At 48.5% G+C, this 15,319-nt stretch overlaps 2 protein-coding genes across 2 annotated transcripts; one reads left to right on the forward strand and one right to left on the reverse strand.

The window, feature by feature from the left end:
- Nucleotides 1-2,643: 2,643 nt before the first annotated feature.
- TEKTL1 (tektin like 1) lies at nt 2,644-13,784 on the forward strand. Its single transcript, XM_088838406.1, has 7 exons — nt 2,644-3,213; nt 5,038-5,142; nt 11,821-12,019; nt 12,189-12,355; nt 12,509-12,604; nt 12,693-12,806; nt 13,533-13,784. Exons 1-7 carry the CDS (start codon nt 2,644-2,646, stop codon nt 13,782-13,784), a joined length of 1,503 nt encoding a protein of 500 aa, XP_088694532.1.
- Nucleotides 8,536-10,292, reverse strand: LOC129561694 (protein SET). The gene is given in 2 exon segments (XM_088838419.1): nt 8,536-10,244; nt 10,287-10,292. Coding segments are annotated over 2 exon segments (837 nt in total). The 3' UTR covers nt 8,536-9,413.
- Nucleotides 13,785-15,319: the final 1,535 nt, after the last annotated feature.

Consider the following 15,319-nt stretch of genomic DNA (forward strand, 5'->3'; position numbering starts at 1 on the left):
TGGGCAAGTATCAAGTCAAGGAACACTAGCAGAGGAAAAAGATCAGAAATGTTCATCCAAAATGTGGTTTTGATAATTCAGAAAGACACACATACCTCAGTGTTCATTGCAGTGTTATAGAAACCATGGCAGTGGAAGAAGATAAGTGGCACTCAAAGATGCAGAACAGCAGGGTTTTATTCAGTACCTGTGCTGGCCCAGCAGAGTCATCTCCAAAGGCTGAGTGCCCCAGCTTTGTTCTGGGTATCTTCTATACACCGTAAAGTTCCCACTCAAACAGCTCAGGTCCCTCCCCTCCCCAAGTAGCCCAAGTTCCCATGGATGCAACAAGCAAGCAAGATCACAGAAGCAAAAGTGGTGATTGATGAGTTACAGCTGTTAAAACAAGATAACAGGAGGGAAAGCAAAAGGCTGTGACTTTAACTGGGGGCTTTGATCTCGCCCCTATCTCAGCAGGACTCTTTAGAATAGCCAGGACACGGAAGCAACCTAGATGTGCATCAACAGATGAGTGGATAAAGATGTGGTCCATATACACAGTGGAATATTACCCAGCCATAAAAAGGAATGGATTTGAGTCAGTTCTAGTGAGGTGGTGAACCTAGAGCCACCCCAGAGTGAAGTAAGTCAGAAAGAGAAAAAAATATATTGTATATAAACACATTTATAGGGAGTCTAGCAAATTAGAACTGATGAACCTATTTGCAGGGCAGGAATAGAAATAGAGATGCAGACATAGGAAACAGACTTGTGTGAGGGAGGGAAGAAAGGGTGGGACAAATTGAGAGAGCAGCATTGCAACATATCCATTACCAGATGCAAATAAACAGCCAGTGGGAAGTTGCTGTATAACAACAGGGAGCTCAGCCTGGTGCTCTGTGACAATCTACAGAGGTGGGTGGGTGGGATAAGGTAGGAGTGGGAGGGAGGTTCAAGAGAGAGGGGACATATGTATACTTACGGCTAATTTGCATTGTTGTATTGTTGCAGAAACCAACCCAACATTGTAAAGCAATTACCCTCCAATTAAAAACTTTAAAAATTAAAATTAAAAACAATGTGGTTTTGGACCTGTTGAGTTTGAGATGCCTATCAGTTGCCCAGGTAAAGATGCCACAGCTTGAAGGGAAAAAAAAAAGGTGATGTGATGGAGAATTATGGGGGAGGGGTGAGGGCAGTTGTCTCTTCTTCTTCCTCTGACTCCAACAGGCTTCCAATGTTGGAGGAATTCCACATCATATGGTCCTGGTGGGAAACAGAATCCTCCTTCCTCCATAGAAACAGGAAATTCAGCCATGAGTCACTTTTCCCAGCTTCCTTTGCAGTCCGGGCATGGCCATGGCTTAGGCAGTGACACGGGCTTAGGCAATCAGACACAGCCACCTTGGACCCTAGGAACTAAAGGGGCAAAAAAGCAGGTGCTGCAGAGAACTGACTCGGTTGCTGGCTGTAGTAGCAGTGCTATTCCAGGGGACAGTCAGCCGACAGCTGAGACTTCTGCAACAGTAGCCATGGCGTCCTTCAGAGCCGCTGTGTGTCTTTGCTCTGTATGTCTCTTGCTGTGATTCTGACTGTGAAACCATCTTTTCCTTTTCTGTGGCTTGCACGAAAAATCCTGAGTGATAGGAGAGAGTAGGTCTTAGATACTGCACTGAGGAAAGCCTCCTTTAAGACAGTGATATTTAAGCTGCGTTCTAGACTTCCCTAGTGGTACAGTGGATAAGAATCCACCTGCCAATGCAGGAGGACACAGGTTCGATCCCTGGTCGGGAAGATTTCACATGCCTCGAAGCAGCTAAGCTCCTGATCCACAACTCCTGAGCCCCCGCTCTAGGGCCTGTGAGCTACAACTATTGAGCCCAAGTGTAGCAACTACTGAAGCCCACGTGCCCTAGAGCCTGTGCTCCGCAACAAGAGAATCCACCGCAATGAGAACCATGCGCCCTCCCGAAGAGGAATCCCCTGCTCTCTACAACTAGAGAAAAGCTCGTGTGCAGCAACAGACACCTGGCACAACCTAGACAGATCAATTGATAGATAAAGCTGGGTTCTGAAGACTGAAAAGAAGCTGACCATGGGAAGAAGGTGGAAAGGAGCATGCCACCCAGAAGGAACAAAGAGATCCAAAGGTCTGAATGGGAGAAACCTCAGCACCGTCCTCAGAGCTGGAGATGTTTGGATGGCATCGTTGACTCCATGGACATGAGTTTGAGCAAACTCAGAGAGACAGTCAGTAATAGAGCAGCCTGGCGTGCTGCAGTTCGTGGGGTCACAGAGTCGGACACAACTTGGCTACTGAACAACACAGCTGGAAGAAGCCTCATCCCTGTTCCTGGGTAAGAAGGTAAGAGGGTAAGGAGCAACAGGGAGAGGTGGGCTCCATAAGGTACAACCTTTCTCAAGGAGCCGGGATTCCAAGCTGCCTCTACCTAGCTCCAAACCAAAGACTCCATCCAGCCCGTCCCTGGGGCCCCTCCCCTCCCCCACTTTTGGAACTCCTCCTATGCCGTTGCCACGGTCGTCATAGTCAAGAGTGCTGTTTCACAAACTTCTCAGGCCAGGAAGGAGTTGCATATCGTTGAGGGGGGTCCATGCCCCTCCAGGCAAGGACCTCAGGCCAGGCCAGGACACCAAACAGGGATCATGCCCGTGTTGATACCCCTAGTGGAGCACAGCCAGGACACGCGCGTTGGGCATCCAGCATGGCGCGAGGCGACCAGGGCCTTGACAGAGAAGGCACACCAGCTGACCGACCGCTGCGGGCAAGAGGCGGTGACCATGTGGCAACCCAACGACAGTGTGCGGGACCCACACGTGGCGCACCACCTCTGCCGGGCCGCCTACATTCTGCCCTGGCGCTTCCGCGTGGAGATGCTCAAAGGGGGCAGCACCATGGAGAAGCCACCGCCCGGCGAGGGCGTTACGCTGTGGAAGAGCAAGATGAAGCCGCCTGCCTGGCACGCCCGCCTGCCGCTGCCCATGCACCGTGACGCGCGGGCCCTGCAGACCGCCGAGGTGGTGCAAGCTCACGCTCGCGGGGCGCGCCTCACCGCCGCCCGCCTCGGCCGCGCCCAGCACCAGATCAACGGGCAGCTGCGGCTGCTGCAGCGCCAGCGCGAGGCGACGGACCGCAGACTCAGCGAAGTGCGCAAAGCACTGCTGATTAACCAGCAGAGCGTCAAGCTGCGGAGCTACAGGCCCAAATCTGAGACGGTGGGACCACCCCGCCCCAGTCCAGCCGCAGAAACTCAGGCCTCCGCTCCCAGATGCGCAGACTGGGCAAAATCCACCCTAGAGAGGAAACACTCCCCCATCGCAGGCCCAACTCCACCCCAAGATGAGGTGCCTTGGTTCCCAGCCTCAGAGACAGAGATCATCCCAAAAGGATGCGATCCTCAAACTCCTCGCCCCAGAAATGTTAGTCGTTCTGTCCTGTCCGCCTCTTTCTCCAGTCCATGGACTGTAGCCCACCAGGCTCGTCTGTCCATGGGACTCTCCAGGCAAGAATACTGGAATGGGTAGCCATGCCCTCCTCCAGGAGGTCTTCCCCACCCAAGGATTGAACCGAGGTCTCCTGCATGCCAGGCAGATTCTTTACCATCTGAGCCACCAGGGAAACCTTGCCCCAGAGGGGGATATCTCTCAGTCTCCCTGATAGGGAGAAACCCTTGAGTCAGACAAGAAGCTAGATTTACCAAAGAGTAAAATCTACCACTCCCAGCCTAGAAAAAAGGGTGTAACTCTCCCCCGTGCATGAGATCCTCAGTGTCCCAACCCCCCCAACCCCACTGAAAACACACAAGAAGCCCCCAGCTGAGCAGTAGAGATAAAATTCTCCTCATAATATTTTTTTAAACCCTAACCAACTCCCCCCTCCCCCAGGCTTCCCAGGTGGCTCAGTGGTAAAGAATCCACCTGCCAGTGCAGGAGAGACACGGGTTCCATCCCTCAGTCAGGAAGATCCCCTGGGGGAGGAAATGGCAACCCACTTCAGTATTCTTGCCTGGAAAATCCCATGGACAGAGGAGCCTGGTGGGCTGCAGTTCATAGTATCACAAGGAGTCTGACATAACTGAACATGCATGAGCCAAAAACAGCCCCCGGCCTCAGGGAATGAGAATCCCATCCCAGGCCTCATAGGGGTTAGGGTTAGAATTAGGAGAGGGGCAAGTTCTGCCTAAAGACTGAGACCCTCAGACTCCTTAGTCCTGCACCTGAGAGCTAAACCCCTAGCCAGGGGGAAAGAGTGAGACCTCCCAGTCCCAGCCCTGGTAAAATCCTCCCCCTAAAGTGAAATCCTCGACAGCCATCCCCAAAGGGGACAATATTCCAGCCTCCCTGGGGAGAGATGAGACCCCCACCACCACCACCCATCGGATGGGTTTCCGAGTCCCAGCCCCCAAATCCAGAAAATAAGCCCTCAAAAGGACAAACCCCAGCATCGCGATGATGAGACTCCTCCACTTGTAGCCTGGGAGAGAGGATAAGACCATCAGCAAGGAAGGGGGACCCCTCAGCCCCAAAAAGCAATGATAACCTCCCCCCAAGTTAAGTCAATTCCATCCCAGCTCACTGGGCTCCTATCTGTAAAAGGAAGAAGCCCCTGACCCTGCTCTCTGGAGGATAAGACCTCCCCCAAGTGAAAGATTTAGTCACCCAATCATGTCCAACTCTTTAGGACTCTGTGGACTGTAGTTCACCAGGCTCCTCTGTCCATGGAATTCTCCAGGCAAGAATACTGGAGTGGGTTGCCATTCCCTTCTCCAGGAGATCTTCCCTACCCAGGGTTCTAACTTGGGTTTCCTGCATTGTAGGTGGATTCTTTACCATCTGAGCCACAGAGAAGCCCTGGTGAGAGCTCCCTAAAAGGTTAAATGCTTCTCAGAGAGTGAGACCCCCAAAGCATGAGAGTGCCCCCAACTCCATTCCCCAAACCCAGAGTTTATGAGTTTGGCAAACTCTGTACTATTCTAGAAAAAGAGCTTTCCCCTCCAGCCCTCTCCCACAGGTGTGAAAAATTCTTTCCTTGTTTTCCAGATCTCTGACAAAGCTGACAGTATGCTTACCTGGGAAAAAGAGGAGTTAAAGAGCATGAAGAGGAAGATGGAGACAGATATGGAAAAATCAGAGGCCCTGCTCAAGGTCTGGGACACCTGGGGCCAGGTTAAGGGGATTGGAGGGGACCCTTGGCTGCCTAATGGGCAAACAGCTTTAACCTTGGGGATTGGAGCAACAGTAAATCCTTCAAGTCACACACCCGTCTCACCCTGACCTGACATTCACTGTATTTCCACTTTAGGAAACGGAAAGACTGAAGCTCTGAGAGATGAAATTGGGCCTCAAAATAACAATTAACACCCCTCGCATCTGTGCCCTGGTGGCTCAGATGGTAAAGAATCCACCTGTGATGCAGGAGAAACAGGTTCCATCCCTGGGTTTCGGAAGATCCCCTGGAGAAAGGAATGGCAACCCACTCCAGTATTCTTGTCTGGAGAATCCCACAGACATAGAAGCCTGGTGGGCTATAGTCCATGTGGTTGCAAAGAGTCAAACATGACTGAGTGACTAAGCACGCCCCTCTGTGTCAAGCCCTGTCCTGTTGTTAAGTCCTTAAAACCCTCCTGTGAAACAGAAACTATGATCCTCATTAGAGATTGGGATTCAAGACTCAGAAAGATGTGACCTCACCCAAGGTATGGAGCTAGCCAGTGGTGAAGCTGTGGTTTCAGTTCAGGTGTATCTTTTTTCCTCCAGCTTTAGAGAGGTACAATTTACTATTTTAAATTTTGTATGTATTTTATTTCTTTAAAAAAAATATTTATTTTTGACTGTGCTGGGTCTTGTTGCTGCACAGGGGCTTTCTCAAGTTGCAGTGAGTGGGGATACTCTCTAGTTGCGGTGCATGGGCTTCTCATTGCTGTGGCTTCTCTTGTTGCAGAGCACAGGCTCTAGGTTCACAGGCTTCAGCAGTTGTGGCTCAAAGGTTCAGGAGTTGCAGCACAAGGGCTCAGTTGCCCCATTTCATGTGGGACCTTCCCAGATCGGGAATGGAACCCATGTCCTCTACATTGACAGATGGATTCTTAACCATGGACCAGCAGTCAAGTCCCGCTATATAGTACAATTATTAGTATAGTAATTGTATTAATATAAAAATATCACTACTACTAATTGGCTTCCCTGATAGTTCAGTTGGTAAAGAATCTGCCTGCAATGCAGGAGACCCGAGTTAAATTCCTAGGTCGGGAAGATCCTCTGGAGAAGGGAAAGGCTACCCACTCCAGTATTCTGACCTAGAGAATTCCATGGACTGTATGGGGTTATAAAGAGTCAGACATGACTGAGCGACTTTCACTATTGCTACTACTGATAATTTACTATATTATATATATATATATATATATATATATATATATATATATCACATTTCCTTTATCCATTCATCTCTCAACAGACATTAAATTGTTTCTATGTCTCAGCTGATGAATAATGCTAAAATGTGCATGAGAGTTATTTCCCTTCAAGGTCCTGACTTCCTTTGTATATGTACCCATAAGTGTGAGAACCTCCTCATGTTTTAACTAAGGTGTCTTGAGCTCTTTACTCCGTACTGTGTGCTCATCTTTATCAGCTCCATTCAGAGATGGTCTCTCACTGCCTCCTTCACTCTTGCAACAAGGATTTCTTTATAACATCACTAATGGAGACATGAAAGTAGGTTTCAAGGAGCCTGTTTGCACTTGTGACTTATCCATTTAATCCAACACCCTGGTGTCCCAGGCACTGTGTTTGGCAGTTGGGACAAGTTGTGAACAGGCCTTGCCCTCGAGGAATTCACATTAAAGGGTCATTCAATTGAGGGGCCAGCCAGGGTTGGGAGGGTGGCGTCGGGGAAAAGTGGGTGGAGTTAGGAGCTGGTGCGCCACTGTCCGTGGTGCTGAACCTTAATTGCACTCAACCTATTACACCTCCGATGCAATGGACATGTGTTGTGTGTACTTAGTTACTCATCATATCCGACTCAGTGACCCCATGGACTGTAGCCTGCCAGGCTCCAATGGACATGAACTTGGGCAAACTTCGGGAGATGGTGAGGGACAAGGAAGCCTGGTGTGCTACAGTCTATGGGGTTGCAAAGAGTCAGACATGACTGGGGTACTGAACAACAACAATATTGTACCTCCAGGCTGCTGTCGTAGTCCTTTAAATCTGGTGATCCTGAAAAATCCTTCAAATAAGTCTGAAACAGACAAGGGAGAAGACCCTGAAGGTGGCCCTGGAATGGAAGGGCTTGCAAGAGAGAAAATGAAATAGGGAGGTGGGAAAAGACAGACAGATGGAAACCCAAGAGAGAGTTATGTTGTCGTATAGTCACTAAGCCGGGTCCGACTCTTTTTATGACAACCCCATGGACTGTAGCCTGACAGGCTCCTCTTTCCATAGGACTTCCCAGGCAAGAATACTGGAGTGGGTTGTCATTTCCTTCTCCAGGGGATCTTCCTGACCCAGGGATTGAACCACATCTCTTGGATTGCAGTTGGGTTCTTCACAACTGAGCCACCAGGGAAGCCCTTTCAACTTAAAATCATGAGCTCAAATCTCAAATTGACAGTAAGAGGGTTCCCAGAAATCTCACATGTGTCTCTGGAAGACTTGCTGCCCCACTGTGCAAGTTATTTCATACCTTCTCTTCCTTCATATCTGTTCAACTCCCTGCTCTTTCTTCATTTTCAAAGAATGACCCCAATGCATGGAAACCACAGAAGAGAATTTCTCTCATTTTTCCTCTACCAACCTATAATTCCATCTACCTACTATACCCACCTCCTCTCCCTTCTCCTACATCATCAATATTTCTTTCTTCATCAGATCACTCTCAACAGTTAACAAATGGGGGATTATCCTTTAATAGACACAGATCTACTTAGGATGATGAAAAGTTCTGGAAATGGACAGTGGTGACAGTTACACATTGTGAATATACTGACTGCTACTGAACTGTACACTTGAACTGTACACTTAAAATGGTTTAGGTGGCTAATTTTCATCTATTTTTTGCTGTTGTCATTCAGTCGATAAGTCATGCCTCTTTGAGGCCCCGTGAACTGTAGCACATCACGCTCCTCTGTCCTCTACTGTCTCCCAGAAATTGCTCACATTCATGTCCATTGAGTCAGTGATGCCGTACAACCATCTCATCCTCTGCCGCCCCCCTCTCCTCCTGTCCTCAATCTTTCCCACCATCAGGGTCTTTTCTAATGAGTTGCCCTTTGCCTCAGGTGGCCGAAGTATTGGAGCTTCAGCTTCAGCATCAGTCCTTCCAATGAATATTCAGAGTTGATCTCCTTTAGGACTGACTGGTTTGATCTCCTTTCAGTCCAAGGGACTCTCAAGAGCCCTCTCCAGCACCACAATTTGAAAGCATCAATTCTTTGGCGTTCAGCCTTGTTTAAGGTCCAACTCTCACATCCTTATAGGACTACTGGAAAAACTATAGCTTTGACTACCACTTTGTTGGCAAAGTGATGTCTCTGCTTTTTATTTTTTTTTTTTGTACACATTTAGTTTTATTGTAACAAAGCAACTTGTACACTTTTAACGTTTAAAACTGAGCATCATCTTTCCTTTCCAGTGAAACAAAAAGAAAAATTTAAAAATAAACAGGAACAAAATTACAATAGAGAATGTCAATTGCAAATAAGATCCTACAGGTTCTGCTGATTCTCCCATCGAGTGGCAGGGCTCAAGTCATCATTAGGAGAGAATTTTATTTTAAAAGTGTCATCTTAAACTGCAAGGATGTCCGTTAAACATCACAATTAAACATGCCAAAGGAGAAGCCATGTTGTCAAAATGCCCACTTAACCCACCCAAACATCTCAAACCCACCCTTTGCTGACCTTCTATAACCCCATTTTTTTAAGTTTTTTTTTCTTTTTTTAAACAAGAGAAAGTAGACAGATACATGTTGGTAAATGCTAACTGTCCATATTCACATAGAGACACAGTGTAATCTCTGAGCCCAATATACAGAGAAAGGAGGAAAAAAGCTAGAATTCTATGCACTACTACACAGGGGCCTAGCACCCTCCAGCTTCCAGCAGAGCTAAGGGAGCAGAAGGTTTTTCTTTTTTTCCCACAGAGCATGGTGGTGTTGATTCCATAGTTTTTGTTGAGACAGGAAGGGATAAAAATGAATTTGGAACAGAAAGGGGTAGAGATTCTTTTCCCACTGAATTCTGCTGAAGGTATTTCCCCCCACAAATAAATTGTGAACCATGGTATAAAGGAGAAAAGAGACCTCAAAAACAGGGCGACTGAGCACAAGAGGAGGAAAAAAAAAAAAAAAAGACTGCAACTTGCTCCCAGGGACTGGAGAAAATTAAAAAAGGTTGGAATCCATCAGTGTTCCATTAGTCATCTTCTCCTTCATCTTCCTCTCCTTCCTCCCCCTCATCATCATCTTCATCACCTTCATCCTCATCCCCTTCTTCATCAATATCTTCCAATCCTTCTTCCTCCTCATCATCCTCATCGTCCTCTTCTCCTTCCCCTTCCTCATCATCCATGTCAGGAACCAAGTAGTACTGTGACGGATTTGGCCAAATATCATCTTTGATGACCTCTCCTAACTCATCTGCACCTGCATCAGAATGATGAGTAAACCAGGTGAAGAAGCTTTCTGGTTCCTCATGCTGTCTCTTCCTGCTGGCTTTATTCTGTGTTTGACTTGATCGTTTTGTCAAATCCTTTCCAGACTTCCATTTGATTTCAGTGGACTTTGAAGATGGATCACCACTCTCATTCAGATGAAATTCTTTGGAGAGAATTTTATTTTCGAAGTAAGGGTTTTCATCAAAATAAAAATCTATTCTGTAACCTGATTTAATGTCTTCAAATTCTGTCACTTCAACTCTTGTCAAATAATGCAGCGCCTCTTCATCCTCCTCCCCAAGCAGTGCAGACACTTGTGGATGGTTAACAAATGTTGTTACCCAAAAATTTGGGATTTTGGCGATCAATTCTGACCTCTTCTGAAAAAATGGTTGGCGGAGTTTGTTATATTTCTGTTCTACTTTCAAAATCTCCTCACTGGCTTATTCATTAAGTCTGTCTATTTCATTTTGTACTTCATCAATATGTTCAATTGCTTCTTGCTGTTCTTTTTCTTCCTTCGGCAAGTTTGAAGAAGCAGATGCCTCGTCTGGCCTGGAGGCAGGAGTCGGCCTGGCTTTCTTCAGTTTCTTCGCTCAGCCTGTAACATTCTTCGGTCTCTCCACTCCCACCGCCATGTCTGGCTAACTCCTTCCCAGGTAGTTAGAGCTCAGCTGAGTTCTGGCACTTGGAGTCACTTAAATCATCTAAGTACAGCCTCTCTGCTTTTTAATATGCTGTCTAGATTTGTCATAGAAAATATGTACTTCCCTGGTGGTCCACTGGTTAAGACTATGCTTCTACTGCAAGGGGCATGGGTTTGATCCCTGGTCAGGAAACTAGATCCAGCATGCTTCCACTAACGCCCAGCACAGCCAAATTAATCTTTTGATCCCACCCTTCCAAATAATCCCCATTTCTCTGATTCACTCACTAGCCAATCTTATCTGTATACTTTTGGTCAGAAACTGGGTCATTTTCCCCCATGGCATCCCTGCAACCTAGCACAATGCCTGGAATACAGTAAGGGCTTAATGAACATTTGAATTAATGAATGAAAGACTTTATATCCATTTTTACCCAAATGGATGAGTCCCAAAGAAATAATATTCAGCAAAAGAAACTGGACATAAAAAGTACACGCTGTATGATTCTGTGTATATGATGTTTCAAACTTCAAAGAACAAAGAACTCTTGTTCTTAAAGAGTCAGGTAGTTAATTTTTTTTAAGCTTTGTGTGCAATACAGTCTCTGTCACAATTATAGATGGTCCTCAAATTATGGTTCAGCTTACAATGGTGCAAAGTGATACACACTCAGTAAAAACTGTAATTCTAATCTTGAATTTTTATCTTTTCCTGAGCTAGCAATATGCAGTACAATACTCTCACCTGAGCTGGGCAGCAGCAGCGAGTCACAGCTCCCAGTCAGCCACTGGGTAAATAACTGATGCCCTTCTAGCTATTCTGTGCCCATACAACCATTCTGTTTTTCACTTTCAGTACAGTATTCGATAAATTAGAAGAACTATTAAACACTTTATTAGGAAATAGGCCTCGTGTTAGATGATTTTGTCCAACTACAGACTAATGTAAGTGTTCTGAGCACATTTAAGGTAAGTTAGGCTAAGCTATGATATCCAATAAGTGTACTAAATGCATTTCAACATAATATTTTCAACTTACAATGTGTTTACTGGGATGTAACCCTATTGTAACTTAAGAAAGATCATAATTAATTTGGCCAGTGGAGTACATAAATAGCCAGAAACAATATGTACATGAATGAGCATGGCCATGTTCCAATACAGTTTTATTAAAAAAAAAAAAAAAAAGATGGGGACTTACCTGGTGGTCCAGTGGTTAAGCAGATGATGCAGGTTAGACCCCTGGCTAGAGAACTTTTGTTCGTTGTTGTTCAATCATTAAGTCATGTTCAACTCCTTTTCAACTCCATGGACTAAACCCACCAGGCTCCTCTGTCCATGGATTTTCCAGGCAAGAGTGGGTTGTCATTTCCTTCTCCAGGGGATCTTTCCAACTCAGGGCTCAAACAAGCATCTCCTGCATTGGCAAGTGGATTCTTTACCACTAAACCACCTGAGTCACTTCCCCCTATCTCCCAGCTTACAACTGACCTTCTCTGCCTCTCCTTCCTGGATCCCAGACCCTGGCCTCCTGTCGTGACGCACTGGTCTTCTGCTGTAAGGAGAGGCTCCAAGCTGTGGAGCTAATGAACCAGCCACTGGACAAGGTTCTGGAGCAGGCGGGCCGCCACTCTTGGGTGAACATCTCCCGAGTCCCCACTCCACGCACTCAGGGCCTGAAAACCCCGCCTCCAGACCCTGTGGGCACCTATACCCCAGGTAAAACCGCGCAGAAATGAGTCCAGTACAGTGGGTGCCCTTGGTGCCCAACTGCTCCCCCACTTCACGGCCAGAGAAGCCTGGCGGGCTACACTCCATGGGGTCGCAAACAGTCGGACACGACTGAGCGCCTAACACACGCATACACACCCTCTCCCCACTCCTGCAGAGTGCGCCGCGGCGCTGTACGAAGCCAAGCGACTGTTAATGGAGTCCAAGGACACTTTGCTAGATATGGCAAAGAACGAGCAGGACATCCGAGAGCAACAGCAGCAGATAAGCGACCGCGTGTGCGCCTCGCTAGCGCAGAAAATGCGCGAGACCTTGGAGCTGAAGGTGCGCTCCGCTGGCGCCACTGTAGGCGGCTGGAGTCTAGAATGCTCTAGTATGGAGGAGAGAGACTGGGGGGGAGGCGGTGCGGCGGAGGGACGTAGGCGGAGAGGGGACAGGGAGCCGGTGTGATTCCCCACTGTGCTCCCACCCACCCAGGATAGACTGAACATGACCTTAGGACTCATGAGGGGAACGATACACCGGTGCACGAAATTCAAGCAGGAGATGTACATAACCCGCGGCCTCATCAAAGTAGGTTTGGGGAAAAGGGTCTGCGGGGATGAGGCCAGGGGTGTCCGGGAGGTCAAACCTCACGGCTCTACACACCGCACTCCGCCAGGGTCCTCTGTCCAAAAGTCACCTGGAGACTCGAGAGAAACTGGACAGACCTCTGGTTCGCATGTATCAAAGACATGTGGGCACCCAACTTCCGGAGGCCACGCGCCTCGCCCAGGTAAGCCCCTCTCAGTCCCTCCCGCCAGGCCCTGCCCTGATAAGACTCCTTTCTCAAGCACACAGCCCAGGTGAGACACCTGACCCAGGTCTGTGAGTCCTTCAGCTCCCTCCACCCCCAGCAGGATGCCTTCAATATCCACGTGTGCGGCGTGCTCAGAATAGTCCAACTCTTTGCTACCCCTGGGTGAAGCCCACCAGGCTTCTCTGTCCACGCGATTTTCCAGACAAGAATACTGGAGTGGGTTGCCATTTCGTCCTCCAGGGGATCTTCCCGACCCAGGGATGGAACCCGGTGTCCTGCATCTCTTGCATTGGCAGGCGGATTCTTTACCACTGAGCCACCTGGGAAGCTCAATACTCACCTATCTCAAATAAGTTCCCCCAGTCTGCCCTACTTCTATCCAAGGTCTGCCCTTCCCCTCACCTTCATGAGCATCCACTTCTTCATACACGCTGTCACAGATTCTTTTCCAAGTATATTCTGGCCCAGGTGTGTAACCCCCAACCACATTCTAGGCTCTCCCCTCCTAAGTGTGCTCCTACCCAGGCGAGGTCCTTCCACACGCACACGTGACTCAGATGCGCGCCCCCCCAACCTGAGGCCCGTCCCCTCTTCAGCGGTCGTCCTTATATACGCATACCTGGCCTAGGTGTGCCCGCCCATCCCAAATAGCGCCATGCTCTGGCTCCCCTGTCTCCCAACACCGCCCCTCCTCGTGTCCAGGGCACTGACAAGCTGCAGCGCCACATCTCGCACGTGGAAAAGAACCTGGATGAGCTGCTTGCCATGCGCAAGAACCTCACCTGGAGCTTCAACTGCAAGAAGATCGGGCACGATGTGGACTACAGCGTGGTGCGCCTGCGCCTCCGCCAGCGGCACCCGCACGTCTGCTACGAGCAAGCGCAGCGCCTGGTTAATGACTGGGACCCACGCACGCCGCCGCGCGTGAAGCGCATCACCGCTGCCGCCAAGTGACAGGCGCACCCCTGCCCCAACAGCCCACAGCCCAGTGGCCCTCCCTCTCTCCTGTCCCCCTTCGCCCTCAGAGCGCCCTCTAGCAGAATCATAATTAAAAACGAGTATGCATCATTACCACTTATTAGGCAGTGTTCTTGCCTGGAGAATCCCAGGGACGGAGCCTGGTGGGCTGCCGTCTATGGGGTCGCAAAGAGTCGGACACGACTGAAGTGACTTAGCAGCAGCAGGCTGGTGGTGGTGGTTTAGTCACTAAGTCGAGTCCGACTCTCGCGACCCCATGGACTGTAGCCAGCCAGGTTCCTCTGTCCACGGGATCTCCCAGGCAAGAGTACTGGAGTGGGTTGGGGGTCTTCCTGGCCCAGGGATGGAACATGGGTCTCCTGCTTTGCACACAGAGTCTTTACCATCTGAGCCAGCTGAGCACTTATCCTACAACACGTTATAGGCTATGCATCCTGGAAGTTTTTAATGATAGGATGGATTTGGCCACTGTATTTTGGGGGTTCAAATCCCGGCTCCCCAGTTTCGGATTATGTGGCCTTAGTCAAGTCACTACTTGTCTCTGGCCTGTGTCTCCAGCCTGCAAAATGTAGAATTGTAGCATTGACTTCGGAGGCTTGTTGTAAGGGGGTAGGAGAATGGTGACTGTATATAAAACATCCTTAACTGCAGATGAATTATTATTCCCATTTTACACTTGAGGAAAGTGAAGCACAATGAGGTTAAGCAGATGCCAGAGGTCACACAGCTAGTCACTAGAAGAACTGGAATTTTAATACCTGACTCTATGGTTTTGCTGTCTAAGCAGAACTGGGATTCTGCCTTTATTGACAAAACACACACAGGGATATAACTTCCTTCCCTGGAGCTCTCTCTAGTGGAGGCTGTTTATTTTCCCAGACCCCAAGCAACTCCATAAAGTGAGTCACTCAGTCGTGTCCAGCTCTTTGTGACCCCATGAACTATACAGTCCATGGAATTCTCCAGGCCAGAATACTGGAGTGGGAAGCTGTTCCCTTCCCCAGGGGATCTTCCCAAGCCCAGGTCTCCTGCATTGCAGGCGGATTCTTTACCAGCTGAGCCATAAGGGAAGCCCATAGGGAGGTGCAATTGAACCTTCCCTGCTTCCCATTGCCCTTATCTCCATTTACCAGGGCAGGGGGTGGGGGTGGATATTGCTTCTTCAAACTTCACAGCCTCCTTCATTCACTTATCAAGCCCTTATAAAGTGCCAGGTTCTAGACTTGGGTACACAGTAGGGGAAGGAGAGGGTGGGATGAACTGAGAGAGCAGCATTGAAATATACACACTAACGTGCAAAACAGATAGCTAGTGGGAAGCTGCTGTGTAACAAAGGGAGCTCAGTGCTCTGTGACAGTCCAGAGAAGTGGGATGGGGGTGGAAAGGATGCTCAGGAGGGAGGGGATATATTGTATACTTACAGCTGATTCACGTTGTTGTACAGCAGATAACAACACAACATTGTGAAGCAATTATCCTCCAATTGACTGGTGCACTGGGATGAACCAGAG

Source organism: Moschus berezovskii, chromosome 8 (genome assembly GCF_049115385.1).
Source record: "Moschus berezovskii isolate FMDL1 chromosome 8, NW_MosBer_1.0, whole genome shotgun sequence".
Lineage (NCBI taxonomy): Eukaryota > Metazoa > Chordata > Mammalia > Artiodactyla > Moschidae > Moschus > Moschus berezovskii.